Source organism: Euprymna scolopes, chromosome 31 (genome assembly GCF_053919585.1).
Source record: "Euprymna scolopes isolate OS-2025 chromosome 31, ASM5391958v1, whole genome shotgun sequence".
Taxonomy (NCBI): domain Eukaryota; kingdom Metazoa; phylum Mollusca; class Cephalopoda; order Sepiida; family Sepiolidae; genus Euprymna; species Euprymna scolopes.
The window spans coordinates 29909477-29932874 of NC_136512.1; the positions used below are offsets into that span (position 1 = coordinate 29909477).

The 23398-nt window shown below is 33.7% G+C and overlaps 1 protein-coding gene across 3 annotated transcripts in view; it reads left to right on the forward strand.

Moving 5' to 3' along the window:
• The window catches only part of LOC145255668 (RNA-binding protein Musashi homolog 2-like), a 709158-nt gene that overhangs the window by 496018 nt on the left and 189742 nt on the right, over nucleotides 1-23398 (forward strand). For all 3 annotated transcript variants that reach the window (XM_080114227.1, XM_080114229.1, XM_080114228.1), the window contains one exon: nucleotides 19330-19412. In XM_080114227.1, coding sequence (XP_079970353.1) covers nucleotides 19330-19412 — 83 coding nt within the window. The remainder of the gene's footprint in view (nucleotides 1-19329; nucleotides 19413-23398) is intronic.

The following is a 23398-nucleotide window of genomic DNA, read 5'->3' on the forward strand; positions in this document are numbered from 1 at the left end:
AGAAATTAGAACATTCGGGTTTTCAGTCTTTGTCGTTTACCATATAGTTTTTTCATTTTTAACTCATTTTCTCAAACTTATCGTGTTCAACAGAGTCCGGCGCCATTTTTAATTTTCCAATACATCGGTAAACACCGTTTTTCGAGCTGAAAAAACATGTTACATTAATTAAAAACACTAAAAAAATTATCCAGTTAGGTAGAAAAGTAACTTATCTTGCCTTTTGATAAAATTTATTTGTTATATATTTGCTTTTTGACAGCTTTTTCGAATCTGTGTACAGTAATACAAACCCTAATTAGCCACCGTATTTAGCATCAATTTTATCGAATTGTATCTGACATTCTTCTGACAGCCAAGGATCCCAATCAAAATTTAGTAAATAGAAACTACTTTTTTTGTGGACCCCCTCCCAGGGAGGAGGTGGGGGTCCAAGAAGACCCCGGATGAGAATCTCTGGTTCAAAAGATATCCAACAATTTGTATTGGTATAAGAAAAAAGAATTAAGAGAAATAAGCAAACTAAAAAGAATAAAATAAGGTTCATACTGACTTCTTTATAGATGTTTCGTTTCATTTATAAAACTTTATCAAGAAAGTATTTTATTAAACAGAATCAGAGGCAACTTTATATTTTCTTTTGTTTGTAACCTTGTTGATACTTTGCATTTTTATTTATATACTAGCAGGCCGTCCGTAAGATACGCTTAAATATGATATTTTAATTCATGCAGAGAATATATTAATTATTATAGAGATGATTCTCTATTGATTATTATATTGTGCCTAATATATAGAAGTGAGATCAAAACTAAAAAATACATGTACATGACTTGGGTGACATCAGTTAGAATGGAAACCAAAACCCACAACTCTCTACCCTCATTCTTTTGCCTCTGAGCCACGCCGATACGCACATACATATAATCACCCATCTGGTACTAACCAGGCTCAACGTTGATTAACTTCAGTGATCTGACTAGAACCAGTGTGTGATGCAATTATGCCATATATATATATTTGGGAATACTAGGCGCTGTATGTGCTCTCTGCTTATCTCGGCATTTGTTTCCAGTCATCCTGTACATATATTTCACTTGCCACTGGTCTAACAATGTCGACTCAGGAGAGAGATGTGGTTGGAGATTGTGCACCTCCTGCCACAAAAATTTCACACGCAGGTACCCTTTTGTGGGTATCCATAGTCAAAGATTGAAGAAGCCTGTTTTTTGTATTTGTGTGCATATATATATATATATATATATATATATATATACACGTCCTAATCATGTTGACACACCGGTTAAGTTAAGCAATGTCGAACCTGGTTAGTACCAGATAGGTAACCATTGGGAATTCTAGGCGTTGTATGTGCTCTGAGCTTATGTGTTTCCAGTCGTCCTGTATAGTTACTTCACTTCACACACAGACACTCCTACATGGGGGGAAAAGATAACAAAGTATCAAGGACTTATGTATGATATGAAACGAAATTGAAAATTAAAAGACGTTTCAATTATACCAGTCATCATAGGAGCAACTGGACTTATGAAAAAGAACTTTAAAAAGTACATAGCAAGCATACCCGGTGAACCAAGTGCAAGTGAAATACAAACGATTGCACTGAAAGGGACGGCTAGAATCCTGAAAAGATCTCTTGGTTGGACTCACTAAAATAGGGGTAAATGTCAGACATCTGGTTGGATGTCCCATCCCCTAGAAGAAAAAGTTTAAGAAAAATGAAAAAAAAAAGTATCTATAGTCTGTCAAAGACTGAAGGAACCTGTTTATATATATATATATATATACTTCAGAATAAAATTTTCTTTTAATCAACTGGAAACCTGTGATTATAGGTCTTACAAAATATTATTGGCAGTAATATTCTATAAAGACCATCCTATATTTTTAAATTTATTGAATGACTAAAATTTGAGATATATATATATATATATATTTATATAATTCACTTGTTATTGCTTTTTTAAACGATGAAATCGACCGGTCATTGAAGACAAGATTCAAGCAAGGGCGAACTATTCACAGCATTTAATAATTATATAAATTATTATTTATATCTAATGTGTCATTCGAAACTGGAAATCATGTATTTTGATTGTATCGTTGAAATTAAGGTACAAATCCGAGCTGCTATTGCTTAAGTGTCGTTGAAGCCAATGTATGCTGTTCAGTCTCTGAAAAATCAAAATTTCTAGGCAAAGCAAGGAATAGTGTTAGGTTTGAGGGAGTAGGGTTAGCAATAGTAACATTGTGTGTTTACAGAGGATTGGTTGGTGGCAATAATATTTTGTTGGTCAACAGGTATGTGGAAAATAGTCTGTTCTAGAGGGGAAAGGCAAAGGAAGTAAGGAGGAATGTTATGGCGTAGGTAGGGTCGTTTGTGGAATTTAGAACGATGGAAGGACATGCTTGGAAACATAGCAGGAATGTTTAAGCAGTGGAGGGGCGAGAGTTTTATTAAAATGTTGATCAAGTTTTATAAATTAAACAAAATATCGAAAAAAATTAGAATAAAAGGCTTTTTTTTTTTTTTTTTTTTTTTTTTACTGTTTTGTCGGCATAATTATGTTGACACACATTTTTTATATGACATAACTCACGTTACAGCGGTCCTCATTAGATCACCAAAGCCAAGCACAGTTTAGCCTGGTCAGTACTGGGAATAATAGGCACTGTACGTAGGAGCACCTCAACATCTCCTTGCAAGAATTGCAAAAACCTAACACTGTCATTTCTCCTGAGTGAGATATACAAGCAACTCTGTATTTGCTATCCTCATGAAACTTTCTCCTTCGGAGGAAGTTGGTTTAACCCGCTTAGGGGAAGTGCGGATGAAATTTAGATTAACTCTAAATCCGATCTGAAATTAATCTATTCTAATCGACTGTGCTTTCTTCCCCTCTCTTATTTCGTTTTACAATTGTAGGCTAAATCCATGAAGACCTAGATCCATAAATGTATTAGTTGAATTGTGGCGGCCATTTTAAATCCTATTTATCCTGCGTGTATCTTGAATTGTACTAAACACTTGATTAATTATCAATTTTATATATCAGCTTGATTATATATATATATATATATATATATATATATATATATAATTACTATAATAATTATTAAATACATACGGACACTAGTGTTTTATCCTTTCGGGAATCATCAGCGCAGGATGTCACGATTACTGCCGGTCGGGACATTCAAGCCCAGCAGCAAAGCCATCTCTGACTCCATTAGTAAGGAAGAAATCCACATAGCCACTGTCAACCGCAAGAAACATCGTTGAAATTTAAACATTTATTTTTAAATGTCTTAACGTCTGTCAGAATGATTATATGATCTGCGCATGCAAGCTAAAGTGACCGACTTTATTTCAACTGTAAAGTGCTCAACGATAAGATACGCTTAAAAGGGGCTGACATAATTATTTACTATAATAATTATTAAATACCTACGGACACTAGTGTTTCATCCTTTTGGAAATCATCAGTGCAGGGTGTCATGATTACTGCTGGTCGGAAAATTTGTATATGTATATATAAATATATATATAGTGAAAATTTGGAATTAAGTAAATTTAAGATTTACAACAAATTTATTGTATGACAAAGAATATGAAAAATTTAAAGTCATTTTTTTTTAATCCATGAATTTTCAATAAATGGCTCATATCATCAGAGGAAATGTTGTTTTAGCAAAATAATGTTAATAGGGTGTCATAAATATTGCTATTTAGCACATATATTGAAAAACGGCACAATCTACGTTGATACAGCACAATCACGTTGACCCACCAATTCTCACCAGATCATCGAAATTAAGCAATATTGAGCCTGGCCAGTACCAGATGGGTGACCATTTGAGAAGGTGAGGTGGTGTATGTACCACAAGGCAAAATACCAGGTTGAGAAACTGGAGCAGTCTATCCTTCTCTCGAGGGTGGATGAGACTCTCTTAAGGCTTAGTAGGCACCCCAATCTAATGATGGTGTCACAATAAAAAATACCCTTGATAGCCCTGGCGAAGCATCAATTATTTAGCTCCCGACAAGATTTGAATTACACTACAAACTCGTGTAGTGAATTCAATCTTGGCTATGGCCGTGTTGAATGGACACTGGATTGAAAAACTAAAAACCTTGTATGAAAAGTGTAAAAACAAGGCCAAGATTAAAAAAGGATATTCCATGATGTTAGATTCAGTGAAAAAAAATATAAATGCACAATCTTCAAATCCAAGGCCATGAGGAAAGGTATAATCCAAATGGAGAGTTTTTTAATGATCCAATGTATGTATATGAGGTAATCCATAAAGCGTGATGATGCAAAATCCATAAAGCGTGATGATGCAAAATTCATAAAGCGTGATGATGCAAAATTCATAAAGCGTGATGATGCAAAATCCATAAAGCGTGATGATGCAAAATCCATAAAGCGTGATGATGCAAAATCCATAAAGCGTGATGATGCAAAATCCATAAAGCGTGATGATGCAAAATCCATAAAGCGTGATGATGCAAAATCCATAAAGCGTGATGAGGCAAAATATTGATATTTTATTTATATGGACGTTATGTTTACACAGTACTACACAATCTGTAATGTGAAGGTATTCAAAATTTCTCTCATTGTATTCTCATATAACCATAGAGTGTCCTTTTTTATACTAACATTTGAAATGTAATTCTCAATTTATGTGCTGATATGTAATATTTATAATTATCCATATCTATTTTGCTAATACGGCAATATTCCAACAAGCGTACAGTACAAAAGAATTTTCTGAAAGTTTGTTACATTAAGTTTACTGAAAAATTTCTTATATTAATGTTTTAAAATTAGTATATTAAAATGTTTTAAAATATTAACATTATACTAAACAAATAGGCACATATAAGAGGCTCATATATACATATGAGAGAGAGAGATTTATTACACAAAGTGAAATTTATGAATTTTTGATGTTCACATGAGTTTTTATTTTATTTAATGTTCTTTGTGATAGTAGCCATTTTATACATTCTAATTTTAATCTATAGTTCAAAGGAATTATAGTTTAAGAATAGAAATTAATTATTGGAAAGCTGTCATTAAACTATCTAATCATAAAAAAAGGAAGAAGAAAAAAAAGCACCAGTTTCCAGGGGAGATAACAAAAAATAAATTTATAATTTCTGTCATATCGTAGTTTTTAAACTAGTTTGATTCCAAACGGTCACTAATTGTTTGAAATAGAATTGAAGATTTTCCCTGAACTGATACACAGGATTAAATACCCCAATTATAAATCCAGATTGGAATCCTTAAACTTAAGTACTTTAGTAGAGAGAGAGAGAGAGAGAGAGAGAGAGAGATAGCATGAGGTGTGATTTACTAGAAAGCATCATTTGCCAGGGGAGATAACAAAAATATAATTATATATTATTTTTATTTTTTGGAAACCTTTTGAGAAGAGGCTTCATAATTTGTGTATTCATTTTTTTGCGGACTGTTATCCTCATCTTCATAACTGGTTGTTTCGCCACATTTCAGCCAACTCGTCTTCTGGCCCTCTTCAGGTGGTTAACCACAATGGGATAGGAATGCTGGTGGGACAAAAACTATGGAAGGCATTAATTACTGTCGGGTATTGTTACAAGACCCAGCATTCCTATCCCGTCGTGGTTAGCCAGCTGGAGAAGGCCAGAGGATGAGTTGGCCGAAACATGGTAAAACAACAACTATGAAGATGAGAATAACAGCCAGGAAAAAAAATTAAGTACACAAACAAAAATCAAATTTATAATCTCGGTAATAGTTTTTAAACTGGTTTGATTTCAAATGATCACTAATTGTTTGAAATAGAATTGAAAATTTTCCTTTAACTGCAATTCTCTATCTATATAAAAGCCAAGTACGGCCAAGGATGGAATACTGTTGCCATATCTGGGCAGGAGCTGCTAAAAACAGCCTATCATGCCTTGACAGAGTACAAAATAGACTTCGTGGTTTAGTGGGGGATGCCCTTTTCTCTACCCTGCAACCCCTCTCCCACAGAAGAGACGTTGTGAGCCTATCCTTGTTTTATCGTTATTTTCATGGCAGGTGCTCGTCTGAACTCCAATCCCTGGTCCCCCCTCGCCAATCTTTCACGAAAAACACCCGTCTAGCTGAATCCACTGTGAAAAATTCCCCCACTCTATATCTGTGCCTAAATCAAAACGTGGATTTCATGAGCAAAGCTTCTTTCTTAGAACTGCACGCCTGTGGAACTCTGTTCCGTCTGCCTGCTTCCCTCCGGACTACAACTTGGATGTCTTCAAGTCTAATGTTAACAAATTCCTAATGAACCGCCCCCCCCCCAATTAAACACTTCATAAAATCTTCTCACTAACGTGATGTACTTGCAATAACCCTTATCCCTGAGTGGCTTCCGGGCCTTGATAAGTGGTGATCACTGTGTAAAAAAAAAAAACAAAAAAAAAAACTGATAAATGAGATAAAATACCCCAGTTATAAATCCAGATTGGAATCCTTAAACTCAAGTACTTTACTCGAGAGAGACAGAGAGAGAGAGGGGGGTATGACGTGTGATTTACTAGAAAGCACTATTTGCCAGGGGAGATAACAAAAATACAATTATATATCGTTTTTAAGAGGTGTGGTATGAGGTGTGATTTAATTGACATCTCCCTGCAAGAACTGCAAAAACCTAACACAAAAAATTTATATCCAAAATTTTAGCATTATCTACCCTTTTGGGTCACTTCATCAACTCATCCGGACACTATCAATCGTGATAACAGAAAATGTTTTGTATAATTTGGTTTCTTCGGACTACTGTTCTCATCTTGAGTGTCATTTTCAAAACATTTCGGTCAATGTAACCTCCGACCTTCTTCAGGTGTATCTTGTCGAACTCGGGGAATTTGGACGGAATTTCGAGCGGAACCCTTTATTTACTTCACGGAGGTAGCATGCTCTTGTTCCATCAGCCATGACTGGATAGGGGTCCTAAGTAATTTGCAATTGTATTTTTCGGTCACCCGCACTAAGAATTGAACCTTCAACCTTCACGAGAATATCACTTTTACAATTAATTTTTCCAAGTAAAAGTGATATTCTCCTCAAGGTTGAAGGTTCAATTCTCAGTGTGAGTGACCGAAAAAAAATATGATTATGATTTACTTAGGGCCTTTATCCAGTCATGACTGACGGAACAAGAGTATGCTACCCGTGTGAAGTAAATAAAGGCTTCCGTTTGAAATTCCATCCAAATTCCAGATTTTGACAACATACACCTGAAGAAGGTTGGAGGTCACATCAACTGAAACAAGCGAATAACAAAGTGTAGTATCTGTTCTATTTTACAAATAACAGTCAAGATGAGAACATTGGTTCAAAGAATGCAAATAACAAATTAAATTGGCTAATTAGAATCAAATAGATTCGAAAACGTTGTTAAAAAAACAAATATCTAACAAATAAATGTTACCAAAGGCAAGATAAGTTACTTTTCTACCCAACTGGATAATTTTTTAGTGTTTTTATTCAATATAACTGGTTTATTTAGCTTGACAAAGCTACAGTGTTTACCGATGTGATGGAAAATTCACAATGGCGCCGAACTCTCTGCTGAACACGGTAAGTTTGGGAAAATGAGTTAAAAATATAAAAAATACTGTTAGAAACTAGCTCAATATATGTTACCATGACATACGCTGACATATATTCGGTGGGTTTTTAACAGTATGTGGTTTACTTTTTTATTTTTAACTCATTTTCCCAAACTTACCATGTTCAGCAGAGAGTTCGGCGCCATTTTGAATTTTCCAATGCATCGGTAAATACTAGATGTTTTTCGAACTGAATAAACATGTTACATTAAATAAAAACACTAAACACATCCAGTTAGGTAGAAAAGTAACTTATCTTGCCTTTGATAACATTTATTTGTTATATATTTGTTTTTGACAACTTTTTCGAATCTGTGTACAGTAATACAAACCCGATTTAGTCTGATCCTATTAAAAATCAGTATTGCATTTTATCTTGATTAAAATGACTAAATGCGAAATGATGCGATTGACTAAACCACTAAGGTGGTGGTCTTATTTTACAAGCACATTGAATAAAATAATCTTTGGTAGCCATTTTGATTCGGAGTCTCTATCTCTACTATATATAAAGTTACTTTGTGTGTGTGTGTGTGTGTGAGTTCCTTCCTCAGAGGTTCCACCTATCATTTGCAAATTCCACACAAAGCTAATTTACATGTCTGGCAGTGTTCGTTGATATGTTTTGTACAGAAATACATTTGATAAATATCGAAAATAGAAAATATCCTATTTTAAAAATAACTTTTTTTTTATCTAAAAAAAAAAAAAAAAAAAAAAAAAAAATGAATAGTTTTACAGGGGAGATAATAACACTTCAGCAAATCATTTCTTCTTTAAAAAAAAAAAAAAAAAAAAAAAAAAAACAGATTTATTTTAATCTGGAGATGTAGCTTCGTGGTAGAACATTCGACTACAGGTCGAATGATCCCCTGTTCAAGCCCGAATGTACCTCACAATTTCATTTTAATTTTTTTTCTTATTAATGAGTTCAGTTTACGATACAAGAAAAGATACCATTTAAAATCGTAGCAAATCATTTCTTCGTTTGCATAGTTTAAAACTAAACATTAATCAGAAGTGACTTTTCCAGGGCATTCCTCATCAAGCCCAAATATCAGCTGACGTGATATTGTAAACAAACACGGACAGAATTTGATGAACATTATCATTATTATTATTTAATTTTATTTTTTTGCGAATTAGTCCACTGGGCAAATTATTGCTCTTGCTATGTACTTAGTTTCTGCCGTGAACCTAAATAGCTGAACGCGGATTACTTTACTCAATAACTATTGGCTTAAAAACGTCTTTTGAATATGAACAATTTTAATGCACATAGGTCACATAGAGGATGTTGCCCACAATAAATTGTTTTTGTCTAATTTCCAAACTACATTTCCTTTTAAAATAATTTATTTCATCGGGCCAAGATCAAAGTGTTAACAGTTGGGTTCTAATAACTCCAATCTCTGGTCCCCCCCCCTCGCCAATCTTTCATGAAAAACACCTGTCTAGCTGAATCCACTGTGAAAAATTTCCCCCACTCTTTATCTGTGCCTAAATCAAAACGTAGATTCCATGAACAAAGCTTCTTTCTTAGAACTGCACGCCTGTGGAACTCTGTTCCGTCTGCCTGCTTCCCACCTGACTACAACTTGGATGTCTTCAAGTCCAACATTAACAAATTCCTAATGAACCGCCCTCTTAAGTAAATACTTCATTAAATCTCCATACTAACGTACTGTACTTGCAATAACCTTTATCCCTGAGTGGCTTCCAGGCCTTGATAAGTGATGACCACCGTGTAAGAAAAAAAAAAAAAGAAAAAGTAGGACGTCCCCGAGTACGAAAGAGTGAATGTGGTATTATGGTGAAAGAAGATACTAGCTAAGAGAAACTTTTGTTTAGTTCTGGAGTGACAAGGATGACTAACGACCCCCAATTCTTCTCCCCTTTTGAGTTGACCTTGTGCCTAAGTTTTTTGTTCAGTTAGAACTTACATTGTAATTTTAGCTTGAATAAAGGATTTAATATCTCAAAGTGTAGTATCTGTTCTTCACTTCAATTTCTTGTTCTCTGTCAGTGGAAGAGCAATCATTCACGACTGAGACAATTTTTAATGTTCGTTCCTTTTTCTCCAAGTTAAAAAACGACCCTGGTGTCTACCTCTGTCTCGTGGGGAGGCATTGTAAATAGGAACTCTTTATATTTTAGTATCTCATTTCTCACGCTGACGTTTTTCAGTTAACTCCGTGCCCATAACCTAACTGTAATTTAGTTCTCTGCCACTGCAAGAACCGTGACACCGGGGCCTGAAAGTGGGATTGGGAAGACAGTACCCCTCCCAAGGAGGGGCAATCTGACCTGCAAAAAGAAAAAATGCTTAGGCAGCTCCATCAGCATTCCCCAGTAAGGGCGCCTCAGGCGATCAGCAATAAACTAACCCCTTTCTCAAAGAGAAGACAAAGCCTGGGAGAGCGGACCTCCTAGAACTGCACAGAACCAGCACTACACTACAATCAACAGAGACCAGGTCATTACAGGAATGGTCTGATCTCTGGTGACGCTATTACAGGAATGTAAAACGGAAACCAATCCATGCGCTACACACGATCCTTCGAGAGCACATCATCATCGTTATCATCACCAGTTCAACGTTTGTTTTACGTGCTGGAATGTGTTGGGTGGCTTTTAGAAATTGTCTTCCCCACTAACCTATCTCTGCCCAGGTCTTTATTTATCCCTTTTTCTCTCCGATTCATCCTTATATCTCCTGCATTCCCTGACCTCACCATGCTACTTCAACTGCGGTGCATTTACTAACACAAGAATTCTTATCTGTCTTTTGACATGACTATACCAACAAAGTCTCCTGTTCTACACACATCTTATATATAGTCTAGATTTTATCTTTTTCTGAGGCAATTTTTAAGATTCGCATTAGACACCCATCGTGTCATTCTTATATCATTTCTCTCCACGTAATGAATTTTAATTATAATTGTAATAAGGATTCTACATATAAGGTTTAGTAGCACTATATCTTTATTTTATTCTTTGTGACATAAAAGAGAACATAAAAGTGGTGCCTGACTATCCTGCACTGAGAATTAATTTGACCTTATCTATACGTGTGTGTGTATAATTGGAGCTTATTTTCCAGAAGTAATCAATGAAGTTTAATGAGGTTAATACAAGAGTGCTCAATACCGAAGTAAGGCAAGGTGTACTTTTTTTTATTTGTTTTTACATAAGCAGTAATATGTTGTAACTGGAGACCTCTTCAATTCTTGACAGTATCTGTTTCGTAACGCAAAATCAATCACTTAATTATTATATCAATCAGTGAATCTATTATGCTCTTAACTCATCAGAAGAAATAGCAACAATCAATCCGTCAAAAGGAAATAAAATGCGTTTTGACACAATTAAAATCCGAAAATTGGTAGGGAAGCTGGAAATACCTTATGTTTACATTACGCCATTTTGGTTCAAGGAGTGGTATATATCACAAAAAAATATATTTCTACATATATATATATATATATATGGGCCTGGCTAAGACCAGATGAGTGACCATTTGGGAATTCTAGGCACTGCATGTGTTCTCCGCTTATCTTGGCATTGTTTCCTGTCGTCCTGAACCTCTACTTGCCATTTGGAGATTGTGCAACTCTTGCCTCAAAAATTCCATGTGTAGGCACCCCTACAGTGGGTATCCATAATCTGTCAAGCTGGAAGGAAGTTACCATATATATATGTTTTACATACGCATTTGGGTTGCTACACATTCATGAGCATGTTCCAGTCAGCCAGTTACAAGTAACTAGACACCTGTGTGTGTGTGTGTGTGTGTGTGTGTGTGTGTGTGTGTGTGTGTGTGTGTGTGTGTTCGGAAAAGCAAAACAAAAAAAACTTTGGACAACCGACTAAAGAAGGCAATCAATCGATTTGGGTAATAACAGGGCAATTCTACCGATTCCAATGAGAAATATTGGAAGTGTGGAACATTTGTTGATCCTTATTTAATTCCGGGCAACGTCTTGTCTCCCTACTAGTGTGTGTGTGTAATATATATACATAAATATACATAAATATACATACATATATATATATATATATATATGCAATACATAATTAACAAGTAGTTTTGTGTGTAGAAAAATTTATCTAATTATAGCATTGCACAGACCACAGGTGGCTGATGTATTGTTGCTTATCTCGACAATATCTACTGAATATTTTAAACATTTGCGCATATTCCGTGGCTTATCAGAAGTATTGTTCCTTTGGTTGATGATTGGCTAATAAGATTACTTGATGCTAGCTGGCCCTGTGGATATTCCTATATCAATCTGTATACTTTACGAATAATAATAATGATAATATTCCTTTTGAAATAATAAATTTTTTTCAAGGTATATATATATATTTATTTATATAGACAAATATTACATAGTAACTACACTGAACATGCTAATGTTTCAGGCAATTTGTTGGCAAGAACCAAAAGTCCTGGTTAGGTGACATAATAGAGCTAATGTATCAATGAAGGCATCTGGTTCTCAAATGGAAGAAATGATATATATTTTATTTATAGATGGAGGAGGCTAGTTATGGAGGAGGGGGGGGGGTCTGAAATTTTTGCAAGGGAAAGAATCGATCATGTTGAACTCAAAAGAAACCTTTGGAAAGGCAATGTGTCGGTTTTGTCCATTGAATTGAACAGTTGAAAATGTGAGACTTGTAATCGCATGCTCCTCTCAAAAGCGGCTTACATTAACCACAAAAAAAAACAAAAAACCGTGGCATGAGCAGAGGGAGCAAAAACAAGTTTCAGCACAACCTTGTCTGCCATATGTGGCAGACTTTGCAAGTCAAATGCTGGTTTGAAAAGTAATTTTCCGTCTCACGGACGTTGTTTGGATGTCGGTGACGATTAACTAGAAAACTATGATGAGGTTGGTGGGGAGCATTGGGATGGCTAACATATATAGAGAGAAAGAGAGAGAGAGTACACAATTTTAGGCTGTAAATTATATTTTACATGAATTTATTGTTCGACAGGATACTCAAATAAGAAATATTAAAATTCCCTTAATCCACAGAGTTTCAAAGAATTGCGTTCTCACCAGAGGAAAGATATTAGCAAATGAATATTATAGCGAAGTATAGCATAAGTTGAAACAGCATTATATGAAAATCAGTCATAATTGCGAAATAAAGTGTTAGTGCAAAGAGTTCATGAAATGAAGAAAAGAAATGAAAAAGAAATGAAATGAAGAAAAGAAATGAAGAAGAAATGAAATTAAAGAAATTAAAGATTAAAAATCGAGGTGAAAGTATATGGAGCGGTTAAGTATTTTCAAGAGGAAATGATCACAAGAGTCAACTTTGTTATACAAAGAAGTCAGATTCATAATGTTGACAAATAGATCCAAATTTAAAATCCAGTATGAGTATCATCCAAGTTTGTAGAAAAATCCGTTTGCAAGCAGTTGAGAAATAAAAAATTTTTTTTTTTTTTTTTTTTTTTTTTTTTTTCACTTAGGGATAATTGAGCTGGCGTAATATCTCTTCCATGGCCATTTATAAGGTTTAGTAATGCCGGAAACCTTGATTTCAAAAATATCACAAAAATAAAATACAACAGACACAAAAATAAAAAAAAAAAATTAAAAAAAAGATTGTACCTTGAAATAATTAGGTTATGCATCAAAATGGGCACATTTGAACAGATACATGGCTATCATCCAAGACAAGATCATGTCATCCTGCAACAACGAAAGCTTAATAAAAAAAGAAATGTGAAACTTTGTCCTCTTATGATAGCAAGTAAATTAGGACTTACTGAAATAAACTTTTTTTTTTTTTATTATTCTATGATTATTTGCAAAATAAAAAAAACTCGGCAAAACAGATTGATTTCAATATTAATCATATAAAAATAAAAGTACGGTTTTAGCAGAAAATGACACAATAACTGCTGATATGCTATAAAACCTAACGGCCAACTAGCAGTGAAAACTTTATTTTAATTGTTCATTGTCCATTGACTTACCCAATATCCGAAATCTAAACACACAACTGCATTGCCTAAATTTTCATATGGTTTCCCAGCCTGTAACTATGAATTAAAAAGTAACTATCATTGAGAGAGTATTAACAAATTAATCCTATACAAAACATGAATGGTTTTAGTGTGAAATGATCAAACAAACATACTTCATGGAAATTTGTGGTAGGAAGTAGAGTTGTTGCTATGAATATTTTTACAAGTAGGAACCAATAATTGGGGCCCAGTCGAGCATCTTCTATGGAAATTTGTGGGAGGAAGTAGAGTTGTTACTGTGAATATTTTTAGAATTAAGAATCAGAGATAGGAGTTCAGTCAAGCATCTTCCATGGGAATTTGTGATAGGAAGTAGAGTTCTTATTGTGAATGTTTTTTACAAGTGGGAACCAATGATTGGAGCTAAGTCGAGCATCTCCTATGGAAATTTGTGGTAAGAAGTAGAGTTGTTATTGTGAATATTTTTAGAAGTAAGAGCAAGAGATAGCTCAGTCGAGCATCTTCCATTGAAATTTGTAGTAGGAAGTAGTTACTATGAATATTTTTTACAAGTAATAAACTGATTGGAGCTCAGTCGAGCGTCTTCTATGGTAATAACAATAGCATAGAGTTGGCGATTGTGGGCTTTGAAAGATACGCCTGCTGCGTTTTACGAATGCGAGACAGCAAAATCAGTTTCCTCCATTGTTTTCTGCGTTTCTTTATTCGGTCTAAAATCAATACTTGCATATTTTGAGTATTTTAATCCAGCAACCAGCAATTGGTGTACATAACAACCTGGAACAGCCCGTGAGAGTTTTTATTTTCAATAGGTGATACGACGCCTGGATATATATATATATATATATATATATATATATATATATATATACCTGACTAACTCAATCAAGTGCAACTTAATATTGCAGCGTCTGAAGGAATCAGACAATCAATAGAAATATACATTATCGCCTCCGTTCAGTCTTGAGACAATAGATGTCCTCTGTACAAAGGGAGGGGGGAGTGCTGTTTGTGTAATTAAGAAGCAAAGGTTGTGCAATTCCTAGCCACTTCTTTTCCTGAGTCTGCACGGTCTGATTCCAGTTGCACGGAGATGTCCAGGATGATTGGAAGCAACAGCGATGTAAACAGAGAGCCCATATAGCACTTTGTATTCCTAAATGGTCACCCATTTTAGTAATGACCAGGCTGAACGTTGCTTAACATCGGTGATCTAACAGGAAACGCTGTATCAACATATATAATGTACATAATTTTATATATAACAAGTATAATACACGTCCCAGGACAGATAAAATTAATTCTCCGAACAGAATAGTTTTGAACTACGTTTATATCTCTTTACGAAGATTAAAATCAAGATATAATGCTGCTTGACTTAAAATCTGGAAGCCTTATTCGAATTTGGATCAAAATCAATTTCATGATTTTAATCCTAGAAAAGTTTAACATTTAAGGGCTTAAGCTTAAGGAGTCATAAAAAAATGAAATTCAGTGAATCTTGCTTAAATGGTGTCTAATGACGGTGGATCAAATTTACTGCAAATCTGAAATATTTGAATCTTCAAATCTGAGGTTGTGTCATATTATGAAATATAAAAACCCTTTAAAATGCCCCCAAAAATTGAAATTTGGGAACAATTGATATCTAATAAAAGGTACTGAATTTTCGGGAAAGCTATCCACCCCCTTTTTTTTCTTTATTTTTTTTTAACCGTATTTTCATGAAATTAAATTAAACTAAATATAGCTTATATTATCCCTCTTTATGCCTAGCAGCTGTTTCAAAATTCACAATGATCGGTTAATTAGTTCAGGAGTGAATCATATAAATCGAAATTTATGAATATATACACGTACCTAATTTCATTAGATATATCTGCTTGGCGTTGCCCGGGATTCGGTGAAGTCATTTTAGTTTTTAATTTTTATTTGACATTTTTTTTTTTTTAGCTTCCAAAATTTTTTTATTTTATTTTGTTTTATTTATTTATTTTTATTTTTATTTTTTTTTTTTGGATAGACAAAATAAAAAATCTAGTTTTAAGGGAGGCAACTCTTCACTAAAAATATTAATTATGGCCTTTGCTCATTTTTATTTATATTTTTTAAGGTGATAGATAAGCTGAAATATCTTTCATAATATAAATTGCATAATTAAAAAAACATTATAGCAAAGCACGTTACCAAAATAACAGGTGAAAATCTGATAGAAACGAAGTTCTACAGGATGATGAATCGAAAAAAAAAAAAAAATCGGTATTTTTGGAAGAACTGGTGTTGGAATCAGAAAAATTGGAACCTTACTTTCTATTCCAAAAACGACTCTTTACTTTATTATATATATATATATATATATATATATATATATTGTTGTTTCAAACTTAGTTTTGTACTGGTGACACAAATGAAAAATATAGATGAAAATCTCACAATGAGTTTATCAAAATCATGGATAATCATAAATAAAGAGAAAACATTAAGTTTGTCAAATTAAAAAGAAAAGTATATCTGCCTTTATAAGTAGATGAGGACGCTCCACTAAATCCCCCTTCAAAAAAAAAAAAACAACGAAAAAAAAAAAAAACAACAAAAAAAGAAAACCCCAATGAAATTCAACTTTTTAGACGATTTTCAAATCAGAAATAGGAATATAGAAAAGAATCTGAAATGGAACACGTACATCAAATCTGTTGCCAATATCGCTGGGAAAATGGTTGGATCGTTCTACCGCTCCGGCAGGTATCTCACTGCCGATGCAATTCTCTATCTGTATAAGAGCCAAGTATATCCTAAAAAAGAGTATTGTTATCACATCTGGGCAGGAACTGCTTGGCGCGCCCTGTCTTACCTTGACAGAGGTCAAAACCAACTTTAAAATCTCTTTTCTTTTCTCCGTAACTTCTTTTCCACAGAAGAGACAGTTACGAGCTTGTCTCTGCTCTATCATTATTTCCATGGCAAGTGCTGGTCTAGCTCCAATCTATGAAAGTCTCAATCCTTGCCAAACTTTCTTAAAACACTCGACTAGTTACAACCACTATTAACAATTTTTTTGCATTTTATCTGTGCCTAAATCTAAACGAATATTCCATGAACAAAGTTTCTCTCCTAGAACTGCCCACATGTGGAACACTGTTCCATTGGCATGCTTCCCGGCTGATTACAATATGGTAACCTTCAAGTTCTTGTTGAGCCATCCTTTTTAATAATCCAAATTTTTATCCCATTTCCACCATGAACGATTACTACACTATCATCTTATATTCATTGATTCTTATCTTCAAGTGGTGACTCTCTTATATTAAAAAAAAAAAAAATCTGAAAATATTATCGAAAATGTGAGAATAACATCCAAGATGATAACGGAATATTGAAATAATCCAAAAATACTGAATGAAGATATTTTTTTTCATTCAATTCAGAATGGAATATCAATTGAGATAATTATTAACTCTTTTTTTAATAGATTCTCATTTTTTTTTTTTTTTTTTTTTTTTTTTTTGCATCTTTTAATTTTTTTGTACAAAGTCATCTTTATTATTATTATAATTATTATTATTATTATTATTATTATTATTATTATTATTATTATTATTATGATGTTCATATTACTACATTTTTATTTCTACAGTTTTCAAATCTAATTTTTACACATCTTTTGGGAATTTTTATTAGTATTTTATTTTTTTAGTATTTTAATTTTTTGGCTATTTATGTACATTTTTTTTTTTTTTTACATTCTTATTTTTGTTTGTTTCTTTATTTTTGTTTGTTCCTTTCTTTATTTATTTTGATTACCAAATTACATCCAGAAAGTTCGTTATTTTTCATTTAAAATCATGAATAAATAATTTTTTTTACATTTTTTAATCTTAAATAATTGAGTTTGTTTTCCTCCCTTTATAACAATAATCTTTTGCATTGATTTCAAATTTTTTTATTCAAACAATTTTTATTTCTAAAACGTTCTACATTTTGAATAAATATTATCCATCTTTTTTATGAGTAATTTAAAAGGAAGTTAATTTTTAGATAATTAGAGATACAGATTAAAAACATGAATGAGTGCGTATTTTATTTTTATTTTAAATATTAGGTGAAAATAATAACGTCGTGTGTGTGTGTATATATATATATATATATATAGTTGAACGTCAAAAAACATTTTTGCACCAACCTAATAACTAGAGTTATGACAACAGCATATTCTTATCCTTGTTTTTACTCTTGAGTATATATCCGACACAGTTAATCAACTGAGAACCACATCACCCTATATAAAAGCATATAAGATGTCAACGGATACACACTCGAGACTCAAAACAATCAAAAAATTATGCTGTTGTCATAGCCATACTATACTTACCCGATGTTGCCCGGGATGCCATCAAATCATTTTAGTTTTTCATTTTTATATGTTTGCACATTTTTTAACCTTAAGCATTATATTCTTCAATTTCCCTAACTGATTTTTACTTTAGATTCTTTTAAACAAGTTTCATAGAAAAATTAAGTAAAATTCTAAAAAAATATGAGTTATGGCCCTTGCTTAATTTTTTTATTTCAATTTAATTTTTTTTTTTTCCGGTGACTATCTGAGAATCTTTTAAAACTTAGATTGGCTAGAATAGGTCATTATTTTTTAATAAATTATGCCAATAACATCCTATAACAATAATAAATGAAAATTGTCTGGTCAATTTGATTTATGAGCTTAAATGCTATTTGGGTTTGATTTAGAAAATCAGATAAGTTGATATATTAATTTTTTTTTTTTTTTTTTTTTTTTTAAGTATTATTGCTTGTTTCTTAACTTTTTGCCCTTTTAAGCACGAACCTTCTTACAACGCAGAGAAGCCAGAGTAGAAACTTGGAATTGACCTGGAATACATTAAAAAATGTTTTTAGAGTGTTGACATGGGGTGGGGTGATGTTGCCGATAGCAATAACTTTTAAGCTGAAAGTTTAGTTGGATTTTGATTTTTTTTTTTTTTTTTTTTTTTTTTTTACATTTTTATTATTTTTAAGAGTGAGGAATAGGCAGAGGTGATGGAGTTCGGGAGAGACAAGGGGTAGAAAAGGGAGGTGGAGGAAGAGCTAGGATGATAGAAAGTGATGAATCTTAAAAGAAAGATGCTGCGCGCGCTCTTTAACTTCACACTTTGACTTGTACATTGTTGTTATGGACCCGGGCAATGCCGACTAGTTTCGCTAGCCTATTATATATATATATATATAAAACTGTATATATTCAGTTACGTTTTAAAAAATACACAAGGCACCCACATGCTCCTATATTTTTTATTCAACATTGTATCTAATAAATATCTAATCAAAAAAAACATTTATTCTTTGAGGGTTTGCTGGAGTAGAAATCGTTGAGGGATTTGATCGATTTTTTAATGTATTTATGTAGTAATTTGGGAAAAAAATTCCCCGAGTCATATTGGGAGGGGGGGGGAGGGTCATCAAGAATCCGTAATAATACAGCATTGCATTTAGTAAGTGGTATATGTTAATCGAAGGCATTTTTTTTTTTTTTTTTTTTAATGTAATTATTTAAATGTTTTTGCTTTCCATCTTGGACGTGTTTTGTGTGATTTTTATTAATTTAGCTGTCATTTTTTATTTCTTGTAGGTTTTGGTTTTGTAACATTCGAGAGCGAAGATGTGGTCGACAAAGTCTGCGAGATTCATTTTCACGAAATCAACAAAAAAATGGTGAGTGTTTGGTGCTTCAGATTTTTTTTTTAAAATGACGATTAATCGTTTGTATTGCTAGTAGTTATAAAAGTAAAGCCTCCTATTTTTCTCTTTTTAACCCAAAAAGTTTAAGAACTATGAAGACGGGAGTGGTACCATTAAAATGAGCTAACCTTTTGTGCTACATAGTCACCACCATTCTCAATGCACTTTTGCCAGGAATTCAATGACGAATCTCTGCATCAAACTCTCATACATGACAGGGATTGCTTTCTTAGTCGCACACTGTCAATATCTGCAACAGAGTAGTGAAACCTTCAGGTCATGAATGCATAAGTTCAGTCATCATGACAATGCAATTTGCAATCCCCTCTAATCTATTCAGGCGGAATATTAAAAAAAAAAAGAGGCATTACTTTTGGAACTTCACTCGTATTAGATTATAAAAAGATGAAATGTACAGTTCTACTATTTATGCATGACAAATTAAGGCACGATTACTGGCTTCTGTGGATTCTCTATTTGTGCAACGCTCTGCTCTCCATCTGGCATCAATTGAAATGAATGGTTCTCGTCTTGGAGAGGCTCCATGTTTCTGGGCTTGACCTTTACTCCTGATCCGAAATGGAACACGTACATCAAATCTGTTGCCAAGGTTGCTGGAAAAATGGTGGGCTCCTTCTACCATTCCAGTAGATATCTCACTCCTGATGTAATTCTCTGTCTATATAAGAGCTAAGTACGTCCAATGATGGAGTACTGATGCCATATCTGGGCAGGTGCTGCTAGAAGCAGCTTATCCTGCCTTGATAGTTCAAAATAGAATTTGTAGTTTAGTGGGGGATGCCCTTTTCTCTTCCCTGCAATCTCTTTCCCACAGAAGAGACGTTGCGAGTCTGTCTCTGCTTTATCGTTATTTCCATGGGAAGTGCTCGTCTGAGCTCCAATCTATGGTCCCCCCCTCGCCAATCTTTCACAAAAACACCCGTCTAGCTGAAACCACTGTCAATACCTTTTCTCACCCTTTATCTGTGCTTAAACTGAAATATAGATTCCATGAACAAAGCTTCTTTCTCAGAACTGCACGCCTGTGGAACTCTCTTCCGTTAATCTGTTTTCCAGCTGACTACAATTTGATTGTCTTCAAGTCCAACGTAAACAAATTCTTGATGAACCGTCTCATTAAATAATCCAATTTACCAAATTTCTACTACTGACGATTACTAAGAAATTATCCCATTGACTACTGTACACTCAATAACCCTTATTCTCAAGTGGCCTCCGGGCCTTGATAAGTGGTTACCCCTTTATAAAAAAACCAAAAAAACCTCAACACTTAATAAAATTGATTTAGCCACACAATATTCAGCCATAAAGATCATACGAATTCTAGAGTTTGTTTTAAAACATTAAAAAAATCAAAAATTTTACAAAAAATACTTCTTGTTGTGAGACCGAAACTTGCATCAATGGACTCTTCCTGTACTATATTATGATGCGAGATAACACCTTTAGGGGACAGAATTGTAATACCGTAGAATCAGCAGGAGTACTAGTAGTGTGCAGCGTGTATGACTACTCATATTGGGCACCACCGGATAGTAAGCTTCACCTTTTCAATTAATATAATCTTACATCTAACCTGTGTTCCGTGCTTCCCTTCCATGGTCTCAACCTTGGGTCCACACCATTTCTTACAAAAATGTTCAGACAATAATGTCTACCTTCGCAAGATTACCGTTCCTTCCGAGAAGGGATTAGTTTACTGCTACTCACCTAAGCTGTACAGCATTGTTTCTCCCCAGATCACCAAAGTTAAGCAACGTTGAGCCTAGCCAGTACCAGATGGGTGACCATTTGGGAAGACTAGGTGCTTTATGTATCTTCTGGGAAAGTTAGGCGTGGGGGCCAACACCCTCACCCTGAAAAAAGAACTCCTCGCTACAAAGGCATCTACAAAAGTTGTGGATGGCTTATGGCTCCTCCAAGGGCTCAAGGCTATCGATGGACTTGTCGTACATGAATAAAACTTAAAAGACTAAAAGGGAATACGTATTATTTGAATTTATCAAACTACTGTTCTCATCTTGAATGTAATTTTTACAATGTTTCGGTAAACTCCGACCTTTTTTTTTTTTTTTTTTACACAGTGATCACCACTTATCAAGGCCCGGAAGCCACTCAGGGATAAGGGTTATTGCAAGTACATTACGTTAGTGTGGAGATTTGATGAAGTTTTTACTTAAGGGGGCGGTTCATTAGGAATTTGTTAATGTTGGACTTGAAGACATCCACGTTGTAGTCCGGTGGGAAGCAGGTAGACGGAACAGAGTTCCTCCAGATGTATCTTATCGAACTCGAGAATGTTTTTGTTGAACTCAGGAATTTGGACGAAATTTTGAGCGGAACCCTATATTTACTTCATGGCGGTAGCATGCTCTTGTTCCGTCAGCCATAGCTGGACAGAGATCCTAAGTAATTTTCAATTATATTTTCCAGTCGCCCACACTGAGGATTGAACCTTCAACCTTCTGCAAGGACCCGTGGCATAGTGGTTAGAGTACTTGGAAAAATTAATTGCAAAAAGTGACCTTCTCCTGAGGGTTGAAGGTTCAATCTCCAGTGTGGGCAGCAAAAAAATACAATTGCGAATTACTTAAGATCTCTATCCAGTTATAACTGACAGAACAAGAGCATGCAACCCCCGTGAAGTAAATAAAGGGTTCTGGTCGAAATTCCATCCAAATTCCTGAGTTTGACAGAAACATTCCAGAGTTTGACAAGATTCACCTGAAGAAGGTTGGAGACTACATCGACCGAAACGTTGTGAAAATCACATTCAAGATGAGAACAGTAGTCTGATGAATCCAAATAATGAGTAACCAATCCTCATCTCAAAAATTCAGAGACTTTATAAAAGAATATTTAAAAAAGAAAAAGACATAAAAAGAAGAAAGTGTTCCTTTTAAGTAAAAAGAAAAAAAAATATTTACATTATTAAAATCATGCTTTTTGTTTTGTTTTTTTATAGTATATGTTTACAAAAAAAAAAATGACAATGAAAAATAAATATATTAACAAATTTTTTTATTCCTCTAAATCTTGACTCCTCAATGTGTGTGCATGCGTGTGGTGGGGAGATATTTTATTTTTTTTACAAAGAATTTTGGCAGAAAAAAACACAGCATACTAGTCCATCTATGTTAAAATCGGTTGATTCTTCTTGTTGTTCTTCACATAAGAATCCGAAGTTGCTTGAATGACGAGCCTAAATATCACATAAATTCAGAATCAGCAGAAGCCATTTGTCATGCCTTAATTAGTAAAACTCAGTGAATGTGCTGTTTGGAAAGTAGCATGAATAATTTTTAAACAAAACTGAAAAAAAAAAAAGTTCAGTTGAATCTCTTTCCTTTGCAAAAACTTTCATATACAATATGTGGGTTCAAGTTAAAATATAACGATCACGTTACATTTAAATGTTTCAAAATGGAGACAACAATGTTGTTTGTGTGTGACAGGCCAACAAAAATTCCATTCCTAAGTGAAGTGTTACAAGTCAAAATAATGTTACTGTTCATTGAATAGTGACATGGCAAAACTAATGTAATTTTTGACTAATTCATGACAGATCAAAGAAATATCACTTTGGACTTGATTATGTGAGACCAAAAAAAATGTCACTTTTGATTGAATCGTGACAGACTAAAATGTCACTCTTGACAGCCCTTTTGACTGAACTAAAATAATGTAAATTTTAACTGAATTATAACAGCCCAAAATAATGTCACTTTCGACAAAATTGTGACAGGCTAAAATAATGTCACCTTTGAATCGTGATGAGCCAAAATAATGCCAGTTTTAATTGAATCTTAACCGACCAAAATAATGTCAATTTTGACTAAATCGTAATGTCAGTTTTGACTGACTCGTTACTTGCTAAAATAATGTCAGTTTTTACTGAATTGTGATGGATTAAAATAATGTGAGTGTTGACTGAATCG